The sequence below is a fragment of the Oncorhynchus kisutch genome, linkage group LG2, assembly GCF_002021735.2.
Source record: "Oncorhynchus kisutch isolate 150728-3 linkage group LG2, Okis_V2, whole genome shotgun sequence".
NCBI classification, from domain to species: domain Eukaryota; kingdom Metazoa; phylum Chordata; class Actinopteri; order Salmoniformes; family Salmonidae; genus Oncorhynchus; species Oncorhynchus kisutch.
Genome location: NC_034175.2, coordinates 47,008,983 through 47,030,807, shown reverse-complemented (window position 1 = coordinate 47,030,807; position 21,825 = coordinate 47,008,983). Strand labels below are relative to the sequence as shown.

Below are 21,825 nucleotides of genomic sequence, written 5' to 3'. Positions count from 1 at the left end.
GACGTCCTGACCCAGCTCTCATTCCTGGGTAAACATCTAGAGCGCAAAAACCGAAAGGACCTAAAGAACAGTCCAAAAGTCACTCTGGAGTATTTTTGCATTGCTGCTAGAATGCTCGAAATATACATTTTGGTGAAGTTCTTGACCACGGTTCTTCCACATTGGTTGCTCTTTCCTTCAAGGATGGCCTGGTTGTTGGTGTCATCCACTGACTTTCAGTCAGTTGAAACTCAATAGAAGCCAAGGATCCTTTCAATCACAGATCTAAATAGGTGACGACATTACTGTCCATCCACATCCGTGGGACAATAAATGTGTGGTGTCTTGCTGAGTGGTAAAAAAATGACTATGACACTTTGACTGGAATTTCTATGAGGCCCCTGTGGAACGTTCGCTCTTTCAAGGTAAGTAATATGGATCAAGAAAAACAACCATAAAGGGAGTCCCCTAGGCTGCCTCTCCCTCCCACTCAAACCTCCCTAGTTACAGAGCTAGTTTACATTGGCTCAGGCTCTCTGTCTTTGGACTTAAGACGGAACACCTGACCTGTGATAGCTGGTAATCTTACTCTCTCAGAGATCTACCACCTACAGTATAGACCAGGCCAATGCCTGGTGATATCATGTGTTGCTTTATGCCTGTGTGGGTCTGAGACGGTTTCCAGGAGGACCTGGTTTTCATGGAGAGAATGGTTATCGTCTGTGTCAATACAACTCTCAGTAGCAGCCTCCATCAATGTTCCCTAGATTTTTTTTTAGAACACTGAGGCTGTACACGATTTAAGTTAGTTTTAACAGTGGGCTAGTAGGCTACTATGGTTATCAGAAATAATGGAGAAAATGCGTCCCATAACATTTAACTTGGAAATAGCTGATCATTCAGCCTACAGTAGCAGCCAATGTGTGGAGTTCAATGTAGGTCTACATTCCATGATACTCTGGAAAAAAAACATGCAGGGCTTGACATTAACCTGTTTGTCCATTTGTCCTTCAGACAAGGAGGTGTCTGAAAATGTTGTTGTGTTGTTTGATGCAAGAAACCACTTTACAAAATAAAATGCATAATTACTCCCATACCATTATTTAAGAGAATCAGACAAATTATGGTGTACTCTGCCCATTGGCTACTTTGCTTATTAAAGCCTGTCTCAAAATACAACACTGCCCCTTTAAGACAAAAAAAAAGCTCTTTACCTGACTAGCTTTTCAAAGATGTCAAGAAATGCACACATTTTGTGCTCTTGTAGGAAGCAATCACTCCACCATTTCTTATTACAAATGATCTATAACTGGGCAAATAACTCACTAAATAGCAATGGATATGAACAAAAGTACAAATGTGCACAGGTCGCTACATTTAGCTTTCTCTTTGATCTCTACTCAGGACCACTCATGCTGTAAAAATAGTCCAGTTCAAAGTGAATGGCATAGATCCTACTGTAGTCAAAGCAATATAATTCTACTCGTATAAGTTCTGCCTACACCGAAATATTTTGGGTTTAGGTATGTTCTGTTTCAGTATGTTCCGTTGAAAGTGGCTAACGTTGCGTTGATTCTATCACAATTCCCGCAGTAAAGGGAAAAGTTGATAGTGTTAACAGGGAAAACTCTGAAACGTTGCGTGAAGTTCAATCTTGTGCTTCTCTGCACACGCTGATATTTCTTCTGCGCCGCAATCCTGGAGAGGGAACATTGTAGCCCATGTGTTTTAATTGAATTTCAGCATTTTTACAAATATCCATTCCTTGAATAGGAGCCACTCACCTCAGCCACCACCATCCAGGTGTTTAATACCTGCCTGCCTATGAGTACTGTGATGTTGATGGATTCATGGATACTAAAGACACTTACCAGATGTAGGCTGTCTCTCACTAGGATTGTGAATGACCCACAAGTCATTATCCCATAGCCTACCTACCAATGCTAAGAGTACTCATGCAGTGCATACAATACACTGTATGGACATACTACACAGGAACAAGCTTTCTATGGCTGGCTTGTAAAATTGCTGCAAACGGCTGTTTTCAATTAGGACAGTTCGAAAGAAGTGGGACGTAACCCAAGCGACTGAAAAAGACCGGGCCGTCGGACAGTAATCCAGTGACTCAAGGTTTAACAACTTCTTGACACGTAATTTCTCAGACATTATAGGGGAGAAATACGTTTTACACCCAGGGGTCAAGGTTACGCAAATGCAGTAGGGGGCCTTGGCTCTGTAGTGCATGTAGTTACACACTGCTCCCAATTAAACATGTTGTACTACCATTAGCATCTGCCACAGCTCATCACCATTGTTAGCAGTTTGAGAGAAATTTGCCACCTTTAATGTGAAGCTGTATTGTCTTGGACAAGTGAGAGGAATCATTACCTCAAATGAGTTATCCCGTCCCTGTTAAGTTCAGACACAGACAGACAGTACGGAGAATACAGTTACACAGAGGAGGGGTGGCGGTCATTTGAAAAGAGAACACATAACATGGAGCCGAGGAGAGAGAGAGTGAGGGACTTGTGAAGGATTAAGTTGACCGGTGCTAGGGAGGGAACTGGGGAGGTGGGAGCTGCCAGGAAGAGGGTTGTAAACATCTGGGGCTGTGACAGCAGTGTTGACATTAACATGACCCACCACTGGCTTCTCCTAATCACTAAGTGGTACGCTGCTTGTCGACTACCTGCTCACCTTCGTTTTTGCACGCAGACACACAGGTTTAGGATGTCTCTATCTACCTTTCTCCCCACTCTCTCGCTCTCTCTCTCTCTCTCTCTTTCTCTCTCTCTCTCTCTCTCTCTCTCTCTCTCTCTCTCTCTCTCTATCTCTTACTCGCTCACCTATATCTCTCTCCCTCCCTCTTATTTCTTCAACGGGTACATTTACTAAAACAGAATTGAAAAAAACTACACATTGTAGATCCAGCTCTCCTTCTGTGTGTCCTGTTATGATTAGTTACCTCGTCCAGTTGTCGTAAGGACATGCTTCCTTTATGCTCAAGAGTGTAACGACCTCTGCCAAAACATGAAGTGCTGCATTTATTGTGGTCACTGTGGAAAAGGTCAACTTACAGAGTTTATTGAATTATTTAAATCCAAACACTCTGACACTTGATCCGAGCTACAAACGGAATTTCCCAAGTACTTGAATGTGTGGTTAAACAAATCTATAGGCCTACCTTGATTATACTTTCCTTGATGTACTGAAAAGGGATGCAAACTGCTATGCACTGTATACAGAAGAAGGTGCAAAAACATTGATCAATGTACCCAATATGTCCAGTTAGGTTATGTTTGAAAGATCAAGATTTTCTGCAACATTTTAGACATCAATCCACAAATTCAGCCATCTTCCCCTCCTTTTAGATGCCACATTCAATAGTATCTCCCTCTTCCTCCTTCCCTCCATCGTTCCACAGAAGGGAGACATAACACAAAACACAGACGGGTGGGAAGCCTTGCTCTGCAGGCATCCTGCGAGGGCCTGGATTACAGAGAAGAAATGGAACTGTTCCTCCTCCGCTCCTCTCGCTTATCCCCCCTCTCCTCCCACTCACTCCTCTCCTTATCATGGCTTCCTGTGAATCTACCTGACAGGCCTTTCACAGGTACAGCTAATCCTCCCTCTGGGGGGAATACTCACTCCCATCCAGCAGCTCACACAGATCGAAAGTCAACCCTTTTTTGTTGTGGCTGCTGTTTGTCGATTAAAGAAAAAACGCCTGGATGTTATTCTATAGAAAGGAGGTGATGAACCAGCTCAAATCCCCCTTTCCTCCATTCAATAGCATGGCAGGTCAGACTTACTGTGAACATGGATGGTGCAGTGTTCAAATAGTGTTTCCGTGTTGTAAAACCATGTGTATGATCAATGCCTGATCTGATGTGAACTTTCGAGGTTATTGGTGGAGGTAGTGTGTGTATGTATGTTACCGTTGTGAATCAGGTCAGTGTGTATTGAGCTTGTGCAGGTGCTGGTAGTGTTACGTGTCGGGCTGTGGAAGTGTTTGTATGATATGGTATGTGTGGCTTATACACAGCTTTTAGATGTTTGGAAAGGCACACACATGCTCATTCCCCATGCTTCGCCTCACATGGAGGATTGGACAGACAGGGGGCCGGAGACCGAGCTGCTTAACTCTGGCCCCCTACATTCCAACACCCTCATTCACTACTGATATGGCCCACTTTGTCTAACTATCATGCCTTGCATTCACTTCCTCCTTGAGCGAGCCTGTCCGATAACACCCTCTACCTCCTTACCCCGTCCGTCACACAGTCACTGACACGCACATGCACGCACAAACACACACACACACAGACACACACACTCTGTGTCATCTGTGGGGGTTGACAGTTCTGTGTTCAGTAATCACTAGCCAGTCATATCCTCCTGGTTTCCTCCTCAGGTATCACCCCACCGCTTCCTCCCCAAGATTAGTTCCCCCTGTCCACTTCCTGTCCTTCGCCTTGGAGGGTTCATATAGCGGCTGGGAAAGCCTGTCAGGGCAGCGGCTGAAACTGGGGTTAGTTCTATATGGTCAGTAAAGCCTATATCTACTGAATATGAAGTGTGTGTCATCTTGCCGGCTTTTAAAGTTTCTCCCACAAATAAAGACTCACTGACACAGTGTGAGACACGCACACACACACACTGACACTCGCACACACACTGACACTCGCACACACACACACACACACACACACACACACACACACACACACACACACACACACACACACACACACACACACACACACACACACACACACACACACACACACTACACTTTCCTACCCACAGTTTCTGTTCTGTCTGTTCTGTCAAGATCCAGCACTCTTTAACAGAACTCCTGAGGGCATCATGACAGCCAAAAGGAAGTGCCAATGACCGCGACCGCCCCATGAGTATATTTAGTCCTGACCTGACAGCCCATCACTCTGACTGTAGAGCTGACAGGACCAAGTCTCACCGCCTTGTATGATTACCATTCACAGCCTCCTATAAGGCCTTGCTTTAGTGACATCAGTTTGGTGAAGATATAACTGCTAAGACACTTAGATATCTATATGTGTCCTGTCCTATTTTCTTGAAAACATTTTGAATAAGATGACACTTGGAGTATGACAGAAACGTTCCAGTATCCAGTTTCGGTATTGTAGGTTTATTACTTAATATTAAGGCTGATTTACAATATGTGCAGAGTTCACAGGTCATGTGCGTAATAAATGCGCTACACACTGGGTTAACAGGATTTGTGGTTAAGACGGGCGTTGGTAATTAATACCTTCCAGTCAATGGTGACTGAGTCTAGACTCACGAACCTCTGATATCAACCTCTGTATTTCAGGTAAAGTGGTGGTGTGTTTCAGATGACTAGTGCCTGTGGCTCCTACTCCTCTGTGCCTCATACTCCACAAGAGCAAATGTATTGACTTACTTTATTCAGTTTGTGTTTTTTTCCTCTCCTCTTTTCTGTTTCTATTCCTCTTTTGGAGTTTCAGCCACAGAGTAGTTCACAAATAGTCTATATTCTTCAAAGTCAGGACCTAAATTGAGGCAAAGCTAAAAAAAATTGGAGGTAACCTCTTTCTAACTCCTTCCATTTAAATTCCTGACAGAGGTTTTCTGCATGATGGCAAGAGATAATTTCATGTTTCAGGTGTTTCAGAGACTTTCCATGGGTGGCATCATGCCTAATCATTCAGTAAAAAGCTGTCCTGTTCAGAATCAGGCTCATACTCAGTGTAACCAAAGCTATCATCACTATTCTCTGTCTGTCAAATACCTTGCCACAGCAACAACAAAAAATCCAGTAGACTATTCACAGCTCTTATGCTCCAACTCTTGTGTAGGAGACAGGATTAACCGCCAAGGTGGATAACCACCCTGTTGGGAGGTGTGTGTTTGTGTGTGTGTTTGCGCGTGCCTATGTGTGCGTGCGTCCTACTTGCTTTGCATGTCTGAGTGACACCACATGGCACTGATCAAAGGGGCTTCCTTGATGATGAAACTGTAACAGGTGTGCACAGGCACGCCAGACTAACCTAGGCAATAACCTATCTTGACAGGTGCTGCAGTCTATGTTTCATGTCCTCCACTATCCACCACTGTGCACGTGATTTAAGTCACTGACCCAATGGCTCCCTCCGACCACTGCCCAGACAGCCATCCGAAGATGGTAATGGCTGTAAAGGTACACTAATCTCTGATGGTAACATTCGGCTTACCTTAATTTGTTTTTTGGGGTGGGGGATGTTGTATTAGGAAAGAAGGTGGGGGTTGATGATGGGGAGGGGGGTGGGGAGGTTAGGGGGAATTACACTAATCAGTTCAAGGCCCTCACTCCCGTACATATAAAACTTCCCATTAGGCTTAGAGCATCATAGCTCACCAGCCTGCTCCCCAGGGGCCTCACATCTGGCTGTCAATTAAGGCCTAAATCCTCCACACAGCACTAAACTGCAAGGTAGGAATTGAAAAAAGGGAGGAACAGGGGGAGGAGGCTGCAAGTGGTGGAGGGAGGGGTCTTTAGGAGAGGGTGAGGGCTGGCAATGGGAGGCGAGGATTTAGGGGTGGGGAGGCAGGGGATTGAGAGTAAGCCATCCCCCAAAATATTTGAGGGTTTCTCAACACATGAGGGCAGCGTAGAAGCATTCAGAGCAGTTGAGGGAATACAGGGACCTGTGACGGACAGGGGAAACCTCACTAGACCCATTCAGTTACTATGCACCAATTACCTGTAAATACCTAACAGATTTGATGAAGAACACATGGAATTAGTGTCATAAGAAGGGTCCTTGCTCCTGGGGGGATAAATAAAGTTATATTTTATCGAATTGAGAAACTCATCTTTTGGGGCAGTGACAGGTTTTTCAAGGCCACCATCGGCCTAGGCCGGCTTTGACAAATACAGCATTTTGGTAACGAGAGACTGAAAAGCCACAGCTAATCGCTGAGGACAGGGCTTTCTAGTCGAGACAGATCTATGCCTCTATAGTTAATAAGGGCATAATGTCACCAAGAATTTAGAGCTTTGCGGCATATATAAAAACAAGTTAAGATACACAAAACCCAAGTACACAAACCCTGGCTGTGAAAAATTAAGATTTCATTTTAAGTCTATCAGATAGCGATGCATTCCATTCCATCTGATTAAAGAACGACTAGTCACGAAATTTCTCTGAAAAACTCAAATGATTTGTTTCACAGTTGCCTCAGCAAAATGACAACATGTACCCGTATTTGAAACATGCTGGTCATCTGTAATTGCTGCAGCATTCCATCCTTTTTATAAAATAAAAGGAGGCCTCTAACAGGAGGCGCCAGGGTCCATGGACCATGCCGAGCTTGGCAGGAGATCAAACCAAACGTTGCTGTGACACTGGTAGAGACACAAGCACCTACTTGTTTAGACAGGGCTTAATGAACGGGCCAGGCAGGGCAGGGAGAGATGGCCGGGTTGGTAGAGGGAGAATGGGACAACAAAAAGCTGGGCTTATCTGACCCCTTGGGATTTTGATTACCTTGACAAAAAAACTGCACAGGGCAGAACTAACTATGATTCACCATAGCAATATCCTAGAATCCAATGTTTTCGTACAGTATAAACTATCATTGCCTTTAAGAATTAAACATGGTCAGTCTAAAATAGTGGTTTTGAACAAAAATAGATTCTAGTGACTTTAATGTCAAATATATACATTTCACAATGCAACAACACAATTGTGTGAACCAGGGTGTAAACTAACCAGGTACATGACCATATAATCCCGAGGTTCCATGAAGTAAACTAACACTGTGGTGAATCATGGAGTTAAGTGAAAGCTCCTCCCGTTTGTGGTTGTGTGTCACATGTTTTAATCACTGGGCGGTCAAAAGGTAAACAGAGATCCACCCACAGCATAACACCGTCAGACTGAACTTGGCCTCTGCCAGAGGGAGGTCAGGAAGTAGCCTTCCATGTATTCCATGCCTCTGAGAAGTCACTTGAACATATACACTAGGCCAGACAAGACACATGTACAGTATATATAGGTCAGGGAGGCAGTCTGTATCTCCCAGTTCAGATCAGACAACACCAGTATGCTAGGAGAGGTATTGGAGATCTCCTGTCCTAAATCCTCTCTACCGAAGACCTTTCCCTCCCCGACCTGGTTCATTTCCAGGCCTCGATATTAATCTGTCGCCCCTCCCACATCCAGGATTAGACCCCCTCTCCCCCTCCCTTACTCCCCTCCTCCTCTCCCCCGGTCTTTATTCTACCCCTCTATTTTCAATTTACACTGGTATTACACAGATATAGACTCAGATTAGTGATGTGTTTATGTTGACGGCAGACGCTGGATTAGGTCATTCATGGGGGCCAAGAGGAAGGGCGGTTATGGGCGGCAGGTAGCCTAGCGCTTAGAGCGTTGGGCCAGTAACCGAAAGGTCACTGGTTCAAATACTCGAGCAGATAAGGTGAAAAATTTGTTGATGTGCCCTTAAGGAAGGAACTTAACCCCATAATTTGCTCCAGGGGAGCTGTACTGCTATGGCTGATCCTGTAAAACAACACATTTCACTGCATCTATCCAGTGTATGTGACAATAATACATTTATTATGGGGAAGGGGGGAGGTCCAAAGGACTATTGAGGCCGTCATGTCCATATAAAACCACTATCACATAAGAATTCATTGGCCAATGACTTCAATAATGATAGTTGCTGAGTGAACCACAGCTAGTTTATCTAGCAGTTTATCAGACAACATTTGTTGTGTCGTTGATGGAAGTTGTTTGCTGTTGGATGCCAGTGGACAACATTCCGATGCTGAACCACATCAGAGAGAACAGCCTTGTGGGTGCTCAATGTCTAGCTGGCATTTTGACGTGACAAGTTCAACCAATTTACATAGTGATAACCGTACTGCAAATGACTGAACATCTTCACTTCATGAAATACATCCAGAATGCTAAAATACAAAACAGTAGAGTTTATACCACATCATTTAGCAAAATCAGAGTGACAGCTTAAACACGTGAGAATAAATAAATGACAACAGCTTCTTTAACAGGCTGAACTGAGGTGAGTGTAACAATGTATTTTCTCCTATATTGTTTTGTATTGTGGAATTTAAATATCAATGTTGCTAGGACATTAACTGTAAGTCACCCTTGCTGTTTCATATCGGCCTGTAAAAAAAGAGGAATGATTAGTGGACATGATTCTCAGTTGCTCAACACATACACTTTCCAGATCCCTCTTTCACCTATTAATGTCAATGACATCCATTTGACTCTAATCTTCCCCCTCAACTGTATCTCTCCCATGTTGCAATAAGACCTCTTGAGCAACATTAGGTTTCTATCTATTTCCCTCTGTGTGTGTGTGTGTGTGTGTGTGTGTGTGTGTGTGTGTGTGTGTGTGTGTGTGTGTGTGTGTGTGTGTGTGTGTGTGTGTGTGTGTGTGTGTGTGTGTGTGTGTGTGCGTGTGCGTGTGTCTGTGTGTGGCAGCTCACATGGTCAGGGTATGACAAACCTTTCCTCAGGTTCGTGGGGTGACTGAGGCTCTCATTTCCCTTTTATTTTTCCTAGAACTTCAGGTGGTTCTACATAAAGACTTATCAGACACTCCAAATAAGCCACAGACAGCAATTCAGCTTTATGCAGCTACAAGTCTCATATTATAAAATATATGTTTGTTATTTTCTTCCCAAAAGCAGTATGCTATGAGTGACAAAACTTAGCCATTAAATGTACTTTCAAAGGTCACAAAAAAAAACATTTTAATAAAATGATAAATTTTTTAACACTGAAAAAAAAAATCCCAATAAGGAGATTATGGTTTTAAAATAAATATGTTTGTCCATTTTCAAAATCAACCATGTTAGTGGAAATGTCATTTTGATAATGGGAGTAGGCCTATATGCTATTCTACATGATCAAATGCTAATTGGAGGACTCATTATGGAACATACTTTGGTCATAAAACGTTGTTCTTGCTCTACACAAGAAGAGAAGATGCCCCACTGACAGTGGATTTCTTAATGCCCAAAGCACTCCGGTATCGAAGTCTGTAATCTCATTTCATGCCATTTTAACAGACGTAGAGACAAAAAAAAGGGGGAGTTACTGGGCGCAACTGTTTGCACCTCACCTCTATGCACCTCTAGATAGGGCCTATTTACAAACGTATTAGAAACTATACTATACTTTTATCAATTTTAGACTTATTGTGATGTCGTGAGGCCTTGGCAAAAATTGTCCCCAATATATATATATATATATATATATATATATATATGCTTATGACATTTGATTAAGATGATAATAATAATAGTTAATAGCCCAATAATAATAATAATAAATATAACGTTATTATTGTTAATAACTTAAAAATAACCATAGATCTCAAAATTACCTGATAACCTGCCATCTTGATCAAGTTTCCATATTCCTGGTTTCGTATGAGCTCCATTCAAATCCAAATGGCTTTGAGTGGGTTCATCATATAGCCGCTTCCATCCATTTGTGAACTTATCATCCATCCATCCAGAAAATAAATAGATACCGAGAAGGGAGGGGAATAGCCTACTTTACCAACCACAAACCATGTGTGTTAGTTACTCTCCGCTGCACATGACTGACTGGAGCCTACAAGTGATGATGATTTATTTTTTATTTTTTTATAACTATGATAAACATGAAACATAATCAAAAATATCCCTATATAGTATGATATGCATATTTGCAGGTTGTAAATTACGCCTTTGCCGCAGCGTGTTTAGTTAATGCCAGTGAGAGCCCGGTAGAAAAATATGTCTGCATCTTCCCCCTTTCGTTTTTGTACAATAAATACAATGCGGAATGGCACAGAAGGATTTTCAATGAGAATATACAGTCACTAAGTCAAGATAAAAAGGCAGAGGTCGGCTACCTATCCGCTGTTGTGCCTCTGGATACACGCATGAAGGGAACTATATGTACAGGTAAACTACCTGTGCGCTCCAATCAGGTACTTCGGCTCTCCTTTCACAGATTTTACTCATATGCCAGTATGGACAGTGCTTATCGCCGAATTATAAAGATATTCTCTCTCACTGCAATTACATTGCTGTTTTATTTAATTTGTGATGTCGCTATTGGAAGTCTGCTTCGTAGGTAATTCCTCTAACCTTTGACTCAAAGCATAGCCTACAAATGATAAATGTAATCTCAAGGGAGACAACAACTTGATCACGTTCTTCTCCAAACGACGCTCACACACATACTCCTCAATTATCCCTCCGCGTGAAGATAGGTGGCGTGTTAAGGGGTCCGGCGCCTTCTACATTGCAGGAAAAGAAAGAGAGCGAAAAAATGTCATTAGAAGAGGCGTAACACGTCAGTGCGCGTCCCCAGGTCTGTTTCGTGAAGTGGCTGAAAGAGATCAGTCCTAACCTGCCCATCAGGAATAACGGTCCCTCGTCAAGCTATTTTCAAGGCTTATTCCCAGTTATTTTCTTTGGATCCACGACGCACCACTTTACCATTTCTCTTTGACGTTCTGTCTTCTAACCAGCTGTTTGAAGGATCACACTGACACTCTGGTAGGTGTATTTTACCACATTGTCATTTTTACATCAGTTTATGACTGTGAAACTTCAACATCTATGTGGTTGAGGTAGCTATGGCATGCAGGTACCTCAGGTATCCGTGCGCTGTTGCGCAATTATAAAAGTTGGACCACTTACCTGAGCAGGTGAGAAAGGTCCGTGCTGCTCCAGGAGTGGGTAGAGCGCTGTAGGTACCTGGGTCAACTGTACTCTGATGCTATCATATTCCCGGTGTCCTTTCCGGGGAATCGAAATGTATTCGATGTTATTCGTTCCTATTCCTTTTGGTAGGAAACGGACGTAGGCTATTCCCGTTGGTTTGCCATCCATCTTATTTGTACATTTTATGTATAGCCTTCTATTAGATGGAGCAACATAGTTTTTTTAATCCACATTCCAAATGTGAACATCTCCTATTCTGCGTAGCTGGGGTTTGTGCAGTGACCACAGACATCCGCACTATTGTGTGTGTTCACTACTGGTGCAAATGCCAAAGCCTTGTGAAAAAAAATGCGATGCGGTGGCAACATTTCTACATTTAAATCTTTAAACTAGGAGATCCTCGTCTGGGCTGTGTTTCAACCATTCTACTTCAGTTGATTTTCCTCGTAAATGTACAATATAAAGCTTTTCCATGTGGGGCAGTAGCCTATTCCGTGTGTTGTCGTGTAAATGTTGGTGACTGTGTGTGTGTTTGTTTTCTCCTTCGCTTCGCTACCGTTTTAATACAAACTCCACTAACACCACGTCCCTACATTTTACACAACATTTGAATGTGGGCCATGATCAGGCTGATTCTCATTTTTATCAATCAGTTTGGATGGTAGATGAAATACATCTTAACATTAATTTATTATAAAAGGGAAGTTTGTCTATTTCCCCACATTTTAAGATTGCACAATTTAGCACGTTTTATTCTTGCTGAATCTTTATCATGAATGGCCTATCAAAATGATTGGCTTTTTACAGAATATTAACACTCATAAACATAGCTTGCAAAAAGGGAAACTAAACTCTAAATGACTGAGACGACCTATGGGCGAGAAAAGGATGTAACATATTATGGCTTATAGGTCTTTGGTTAAGTTTGACATTTTAGTGATTAAAAACTGAACCAATGGGATAGATTTCAGTTTGGAGATGACAGCAAAGTCGCTTTTGACTGACAGTAGGGGATGCCGTCACAATCCCTAAACGTCATCAACAAGGCTCAAGTTTATGTGAAAGTTCAGTAAACTTAAACAAAAAGGTACACCTATTTTTTTTACTTCATACAATTATCGACCTTAGTGGTAATGTATGCCTTAGCTTTCAGTCATCCTTGTAAACTATCGAATGTGTCTGCCTGTCTGTCTGTCCTCCTCCTTCTGCTCGGTTCATTGACGCTCTGCCGGATTAGAGACATATCAACAGATCAGGCGACGGCGGACGCAGTAGCCTACGATCCTACTCAATATCACTCTCCTGGACTCTTTCTTTACACATATGGAGTTTCATTGAAGACTTTAGAGTGAATTTTAACTTTTATATGTCGTGCCCCTGTGGTTGAACAGGATCCATACAGTCATCTTGTCCCAACATTTGTCGCCGTTTTGTTTGGTTATTAGATACCAACCAGAGCCTGCCTGTGTGCTGCTGATTGAAGGAGCCGAGCCCATGCGGAGCGCATGCCATCTGACCTAGCCTACTCGTCTTATCAATGAAGCAGGAGATCATGGCGGAGGGTCCCCGGTGTAAGAGGCGAAAACAATCCAACCCACAAAGAAAGAACGGTAAGAACATTTTCAAAGTAAAATAAAAGGACAGTTCGGGAACATTTGTATGTTTTGCCACCAGTCATATGCGGGACATCCCGCGCGCTGTCTCCTTCCACAGTGCAATTAGGCTACATTCAGTGTAAGCGTTGTGAAGAGGGTAGGCTGCGTAAAAGTAGCCTACATGTTGTTGTAGTTTTGAATTGAATCAGTATGAAAAGCATTTGAATGTTTATTTTGAATGAGATTATGAACACTAAAGTAGACTATCAAAAGTCTGGACTGTGTGAGAAGGGACTTCAGAATGAGGCTCGAATAGCGGTTCAGCGAGATAGTGCCATTATCTAGCAGACATGCAGGAAAACCGTTATATGGGTAGGAGCGCTTCTCGTAGGCTATGAACTGGAAATTTTGGGAAAACCTGTGGATTATGTAGAAATTGCATTGTTTTGGTAACGTTTGTGTGATCATGGAGGAAATGGGCTTTATCTCACGTTTATTCAACGCTGTTTCATTGCTGTGTATATTGTGTTGTGCTGTGTGTATTGTGTTGTGTTGTGCCATTATTGCCATTCAGAAGTGATTTGGTGTCTTTACAGACACTTACCACGTATTAGTTATTATAGGTTGTCAAATTGGAGATAAAGGTCTTGAAATGGTCATTATACGTAAGAGTCATAGTTTCTGAATGTTACATTTGTTGTTTGTTCTGATGCGGCGCGTCACAAGGCTGCCGCACTAAAACGCAACACAACTCATAGGCAAGCTCACAGACTGTATCACACAAAAGTATCCGAGTGCATTTCTGTTATTATCGAACACTTACTTAAGCATTTAGTTATGTGTTACAACGTTTATTTTCGTTTTTAACGATTATGTTATGGGGAAAGCAACAGAGAAAATGGGATATAAAAAACTCCTGAGTTTTGTGTAGCCTAGGAGTTGTGACAGGGATTTTGCGAGGAGGGCATCCCTTTGACGTTTCAGCCATGTGTGTTATGTAAAGTTTGATTTAATGTCAATGTTGAACTGAAGTCGGTTTTGTTGTTACTTTAATATCACATGCTATTACATGTTTGGTGTTAATTATCACAGTGTCTTGTTTTATTTGTTTGTTTGCTGTAGACGTAGACGTAGGCTATTGTAAACATATATTTTTTAAATAAATCTTTGCATTTAAATGACATTGTTTTTTGAACAATTTTCAGTCGACTTCTCGTGGTTATTCGTTTTTATTCGTTCATTGATTGAGTGAAATCAGTAGGTTGTTCAGGGTCTTTACTGCTCGCAAGCACGTTTCTGATCAACAAAGGCAAATAGAGTGAAGTATTGCTGCTCTCTAACTGCACCTTGGTGTTTGTAAGGACCAAGATGAGAAGTGAATTTTAAAATTGAAATGGTATAGATTGAATTTCAAAGACCATTCAGCCAATATGGGCAAACATAACGAAAAAAGTATTGTTGACCAGTTGACATTTGTTTAAGAGTAAACGTATTTATTTAACCAACCTCTTTAGATAGTTTGGAAGCGTTTTTCACCGGCTTACGTCTCGTCAGAGGCTCAACAACGGAGGCCTTCTGTTACTGTTGCTCCTCCCAGATGTTCACTTTTATTATTGATCATTTTATTGAGGAAATCTTTGCGCACCATTTTTCGCGGATTGCTTCTTCCTTGTGGGCGAATTTTATAGCCTATATCTTCATATGCAATTAGTTATTTTGAATATGCTTGTGTTTGCCTTACAGTCCGCTGGATAGGCCCATATTGTCTATGTAAGACTTTTAATTGTGTGGTTTAAGGCAACAGCAAAAAGACATGTGGGCCCACAGTTTTGTTCTGGTGTAAATGTGTGTTATCCAGAATGTCAACTTTTAATTCATAAGACTGAAAGTCTACTACAACTCATGTGTGCCTGAATATACTTTTTGCCTGAGGCCAACTTTCACTCCGATGCAGTAGACTATTCCTCTTGGAATATCTATAAGGCCTGAAGGGTCTTGTTATTTGACCTATGCATTTTATTATCGCAAATCGAGAAACGGAGCACCAGAATATACAGGTTGTGAGGTGGTGTGTTTTTGTTTGATTATAGATTTTTTTCATGATCCTCATATTTTAATTCGAAATATGCGCGATCATTATGTAAATGCTATTAACCCTTTGTTGGAATTGTCCACTTATTGTCTGTTGCATGTATATATATACTTTGACCGTTTCTTGTGTTTATGCCTATACTTCTCTTCTCCCCCCTCCCCACACACATCTCCCCCTACTCTGCCACTCTCGGGTCCCAATGGGAGGTCACATTAGGCCCTGTGTAACTCGATACGCGCAGCCTGCGCAGCTTTGTTGCAGTTCGCAGTCCCCCCTCTGGTGCTATAGGCCTACGTCACATCCAGCTGTGAGGGCTCGTTCGGTTGTGTGAGCGCAGCTGTCAAAAGCGCTCCCTTAACCTCGCCAGCCAGTAAAGTTAAAATAGTCTCTTTTTCTGTTTTTCTTTAAAAGAAAATGGCCACTATTTCAGCTTTCAAAGCCACTCGCCATTAACCAAATTGGTGGACTAAAGTGTGTAGGGTTTCAATATAATTTAGCCTATGATCAAATACCTAATAAACTGGACACAAACCTTGTTTGATTAAATCAGAAGAGTAGGTCCCAGCAGTGTCTTCTGTTATGCTCTTGCTACCCCGACTTAGAGTTATACGACGTTAAATACATTGGTTCCTCTCTGGGTTATGACAACATTCAAATGAAGGCATGGTTTGTATAGCTGTCGTAGCCAGTAGGCTAGTGGGTCCATAACTGTCTCAAGACAATGGGTTGTCATTGGAAGTGTGTCTCATTTAAATGCTCCTATCATCAGCAGTGAGCAGTGTCAGGGTGCCCGCTGTACCATTCATGCCACATTTCTCACAAACGTGCCATTGTCCTAGTTGCTGGAGACAGATACCTTTTCTAATGCCCTCCTGTTTGTGTTTGGATTTTTACCAGACATTTTTTCTCTCACTTTTATTCGGTGTCTGTCAGCTTATTATGGCTAATGGCATATGAGCTCACTCATACGTGTTCATGTGCATGTGTGAATGTACACACACACACACACACACACACACACACACACACACACACACACACACACACACACACACACACACACACACACACACACACACACACACACACACACACACACACACACACACACACACACACACACACACACACACACACACACACACACACACACATCCTCAGTCCGAGAGCTCTCTGGCACTGCTATGGTGGTCCTTCACAACGCCTTTGGTATGATTACCACTCTCGTTCACATCAGTGCTGACCTGAATGCCTTTCATATCTGCTCCGCCATGTCTTACGCACCCCTCCCTCCCTCCCTCCCTTGCTCCCCCCTCCCTCCCCCTCAGTAAACACCCCCTGAGGGCAGAACAAAGAAAAGGAGCTCCTCTCCTCATTCTTAATCACAATTCAGGCCTTTCACCGCCGCCAGGCCGCTCTCGCATTCAGCATCCCAAAGCCCGAGATGAAAAGAGCTCAGGAAAAAATGGAAAGCAGACAGCGAGAGAGTGAGTGAGAGTGAGAGGGGGAATGAAAAAGAGCGATTATGGAAAAGAGGGACAGAAGGTGGTGGTGGGTAGTGACTGAGCGACATAACTTAGGTGTCTCCGGCTGTTTGTCAGGCCTCCCCTGGTTACGTGCCCTATATAGCCCTCCCACTCAGCCCAAGGGCTGGGTCCTACTGGTGGACAGATAGGGTTACGGGATGCCATTCCTGGACTATTCACAGCTGAATGGGAGAGAGCGAGAGAGAGGGATGAGTGGTGTAGGGAGATAGAGAGCGAGAGATGAGTGGTAAGCAGGGAGAAAGTGAGAGAGGGAGGATAGAGAGAAGGAAAGGGAAAGGGAGAGAGAGGAAGAGGTGAGGGGTGTGGATAGAGAGAGCATGGTTGCGAGGGAGGGAACGCAACAGATTGTTTTATGGCTGTAAAAGAAATCTTGCGAGTGCCTGAGACTTTTCAGATTCCATTTTAATCAGCATGACAGAGTTGGGGGCAGGTGGGATTTGTTTTTGTTTTCCCCTGTGGATTGGTTGTGCTAGTCACATTGTGTGTTGCATTGCATTGCACACTCCGCCCCATCCATCCCTCACCCACTCACAACAAACTACCTTCATAATACATATTTCTGTACATTTAAAAGATAGAGCTTGCGATTTGTGCTCCAAGGCCTTAATACTGACTATATAACCCCGAATAGATCCATAAAGCCCAATTCAGAGGCAAAACACTTGTCTTGCGGTGCTGTCTAGCGAGACAAACTTCATTGTGGTAGGCCTCTTCTCTTTTCTCCTGCTGCTTCATAGGTCAGGAATCACACATCCACAGAGGCAGACAGAAAGAGAGAGATAAATAGAAACAGAGCAAGAGAGAGAGAAAGGGGGTGGGATGCTGCAACTTTAAAATACACCATGTGATATGAATTCCTAATTTTTTGTTAAGAAAAGGAGATTATCTTCATTCACCTTCATTCAACTCCCTCCCTCCCTCCCTCCCTCCCTCCCTCCCTCCCTCCCTCCCTCCCTCCCTCCCTCCCTCCCTCCCTCCCTCCCTCCCTCCCTCCCTCCCTCCCTCCCTCCCTCCCTCCCTCCCTCCCTCCCTCCCTCCCTCCCTCCCTTTGCCAGCCCAAGCTGTGCAGGATTTAGGCAGATTTACTTCACCAAACACCTTTGGACATTGGGGAGGAGACAGGCCTGCTTTGGGAAGAAGGGGGCCTTTGTTCCGAGAGGTGCAGGAGAGATAATGCTTCACCAAGTAGCCAGGCGGAGGCAGGGACATTATATTAACCAGTGTGCCGGTGGCCTGGGGAGCCGTGTTAAGTCTCTATGCAGCCACTGCCCCCTCCTCACTCTTTATACATACAGAGACAGAGAGATGGGCTGGCCGGATGCCTCTATGCTCCAGTGTTTTTTCTTTGACTTGGCCCCAATGACTCCCGACTACACACTTATAAACACCCAATAACATACACACTCCCATATTAATGCACTCCCAGTTCAAATGGCCAAAGTCAGTGATTTATTTATAGATGTACAGTTTGGTCTGTATTTGTGTATGATCAAAGTTAAATGTTGTTTTGATCATATTAATGAAATGATCTGGTATCCTGTCTGTCTTGAGAAAGAGAGCGATCTATAGAATTATTGAGGAGTAGCCTAAGTCCTGCTTTACTAATCCACAGCAACACTATACACTTCTCCCACCTCTCTCGTCCCTAGCCGGCCTGCACTACCACCACTCCAGCTACAGCTTTATCCTGCCTGTCCTCCTAACATCTGTCACTACTGAGGGGGACAGGAGAGAATGCCACCGGGGGCGCAGTTACTCTCGCGTCACCGGTGACTAATAGGAACAGGCCATGTACATATTAGTGTGTCTGCTGCCTGCCTGCCTGCCGTGCCCACCCACACCCACCCCCACTCACTCATCATTCTCTTTACCGTACTTCTTTGAGATGCATGGGCCCTGCCTGCCTGCTTGTAAATGCCAAGCCGTCTAACTGTACAAACAAAGCTCATCACTGTGTCAGAAGCACAAAAGTCTTCAGAACAGAGAGCCCGCTTTGACAGCTTCAGAACACCTACAGTACGCCTCCCTACGCTGCTGACTGGAATGGCGGAGACACAGAGAGTGTTGCTTGCTACAGTTTGTACTATAGGGCCACACTGCACTGACTGACTTTGAGGGATACGAATCAGGCTGCTAAAGCGTTACATTCTGCTGGTTATTCGTGTGCCTGACAGTGTTGGTGCATTTCAAGGTGACTGACATGGGTTATTGTATTTTTTCTCTCTGTAACCATGTGCATATTTTCTTCATGAGTGAATACAGAGTTCCCCCGTGACATTTTGTGGCGCCACATCGCCTTTAGCCTAAACAGCTAGGATTTACCAAGGTCAATAATGAGGTATGTCACTGCAGGCTACAGAAACAACAGTCCCCGTGATAATGAATGGAAATAAGGTTCAGTGCAACTATCAGGGGTGGGGGGATGGGGAGAGGGGAGCTCTGTATGATAACCTTACTGAACTATTACACATTTTCCCTAGTTATTTTAAATGGAGCAGCTTTAGACGTTTTTTCTTCATTTGTTTTAAGTGAGCATGAGGTGCTCGCTGATCGAGGCCTGTATACATATCGACTGAACATGTTTGAGCCAGACGACAACATTTTCAGACACACGTATGCGGCATCCCTCACACGGATATGTGGGCTTGATTGGCGCGGTGTGGTGCAGCACCCGGGGCAAGGTCACACACATGGAACAATCAATAACGGATCGGTGGATTAAGGTGTCATGACATCTGTGGGTCCAGACCTCTCCCATACGGGTGAATGCCTCCCACAGAGAGTTCTGTTTGTCTGTCAGAGAGTGCTCCGGTCAGATCTACACAACCAGGACTTAAAGCTTACATACGGGGTCTCTGGCCCGCTGTACTGTCGTCACCTGAGTGGGAAAGTTCTCTCTTGGAAGTAGACACATTGGTTGAATCTGGCTTGTGGTATCTGATGTATATCCCCTGTGGCGTGTTTTCGGTGATAAAGATCAACTGTTCTGTGTAGAAGTAATAGAAATAGATTGATTTTGGAGATTAGTCTCTGTCTCTCTCCAGTCCTCCCTGTTAGCCCTCTTCTGAACTAGATCTGTATGCTTTAGGACCCCTACTACTATAGCAACGGAAAGATCTCAAAGACTGACATCACTGTAATTACATTTGTGTTGTTTTCTAAACGTTCTTTCAACCTATATCTGCCGTGAGTAGTGGGAAGGTGATTAACCTCACCACTCAAACATATCTGGCCATTTACATGACAGCAACCGGGTTAGAAACAACAACAACAAAATGCACTTGAATCCCGTTGATGATCAGCTTTTGGGTAGTGTTGTCCACCACTATGAGGTGGAAGGGCAGACATCAGGATGGGTAGATGTGATGTGATCCTTAAATAGGCTCTGACTGGGGCAGAGGCTCCTCTGAGCCGTAGCCGTTCCCGGCACTGTCACTACCAAATGTCACCCAGACACCTCCCCAGGTAACAAACATAGCCAACTGGGTGAAGGGATTAGTCATGGTGACAGCATCCACCCTCCATCCTGCTCCCTCCATCCTTACCCTCCTTTCCCAAACCCCCTCTTGTGACAGCCAGAAAGGCTCCAGCCAGCGCCTCCTCTCCTCTTCCCGTTGTTCGGATCCACTCTCGTGTCCTGTCTTGGTTTGGAGACAGCCTTTGTTTCCCATGCACCGGTCCTCTCTCTCTGTGCGTTAGGTTAAAACTACCAGTTCACTGTCCTGTCCTCCTATTGGGTCGTCTGTAGTGCTCCTCAGGGTACATCAGCAGGGGTTCCAGTCAGGGATGAAAGGACACAACTTCCTGGTCACAGATCTAGCAATTAAAGTAATGAGGAAGTTCATCACTCATGGAAGCCAGGCCTGAGTTGAGCCTCAGCCCCTATGGTGGGCCTCCCTCCTGATAGTTCCGTACTCTGAGCTGCTCAGTCACAACCTCAGGCGTAGGCTGCCCGTGTCTTATCTGAGGGGGATGTCCTGTCCTTACATTCCACGGCTAAATGATTCCCTTCCTAGTGTTCGTCCAACCACTCAGGGGTATAGGAACGGGCATTCCTGTCAAAGTTTGCCGTATGGTTGGGAGCTATGGCTTCAGAGGTGATGAGGGAGAAGTTTTGTAAAAGGGACAGTTGCGTGAGAGTTTCAGATCAACATCTTTGATTCTGTGTGTCATTTCCGGCGTCATTCATCCGAGGGAAATGCTTGCAGGTGTGCTTCTCTCTTCCATCACTGGGGTGGTGTGTGTATAGTATACTAAAGAGACTTGGCAGTGCCATGTGTGTGCCACTCATCCAGATGGCACGTCTTATCGTACCCTCTAAGCAGACAAATCACAGGGCATCTTAATGTGATGTTGCGTTTGGAGTTTTACAGTACAGGGGGCTGCACTCCTAATGACTTGCATTCACTCTGGTTTTACCATAAAGGAGTGATCCTGTGCAATTAGACTTAATGAAATATTCATGTGCGGCACCTTCTCAGCCGTCCTCCTCGCAAATGAGCGAGCCACGCTTAATGCACCCCCCGTTTGTATTATGGTGGCAGCCTGGCATGTTGGCAATTAGTGCTTTGCTCTGACAAGCGACTGTAGTGCTGGGCGGGGATAGGAGGTAGAGGAGGGTGGGGTGTACTGGGTAGGAAGGGGGAGAGTTTCTTGTTGTTACACATGCAAAGCTCCTCCCCTTGAATGCTCATCTTTTTCGTGAACAACAAAAAGGCACAGAGGGAGTTTGAACCATCCTGAACAAGACAGGAACAGGGAAGTGGTCTTATAGGTAGATGGAGTCTGACATAATAAAATGGAGTCTGACATAATAGCCAGGTCCAGCATAATCTTTTTCACCGGTCAATGAGAAACACCTTTCAA

At 43.9% G+C, this 21,825-nt stretch overlaps 1 protein-coding gene and 1 long non-coding RNA gene across 4 annotated transcripts in view; one reads left to right on the top strand and one right to left on the bottom strand.

Moving 5' to 3' along the window:
* LOC109867395 (uncharacterized) overlaps window positions 1-11,259 on the bottom strand; it is a 63,566-nt gene extending 52,307 nt beyond the window's left edge. The window contains exon 1 of the long non-coding RNA XR_002251797.2: window positions 10,390-11,259. This is a non-coding gene — a long non-coding RNA (uncharacterized LOC109867395). The remainder of the gene's footprint in view (window positions 1-10,389) is intronic.
* A 61-nt stretch (window positions 11,260-11,320) lies between these two features.
* Window positions 11,321-21,825, top strand: part of zeb2a (zinc finger E-box binding homeobox 2a) — a 47,638-nt gene continuing 37,133 nt past the window's right edge. Inside the window, exons 1-2 of one of the 3 annotated variants that reach the window (XM_020456516.2) lie at window positions 11,321-11,557; window positions 13,171-13,335. In XM_020456516.2, the coding sequence (XP_020312105.1) occupies window positions 13,263-13,335 (73 nt within the window). In that variant the 5' untranslated portion in view covers window positions 11,321-11,557; window positions 13,171-13,262. Of the gene's footprint in view, window positions 11,558-12,245; window positions 12,813-13,170; window positions 13,336-21,825 lie in introns of those variants that run through there. The other 2 variants (XM_020456532.2, XM_020456525.2) reach the window with 2 other exon arrangements.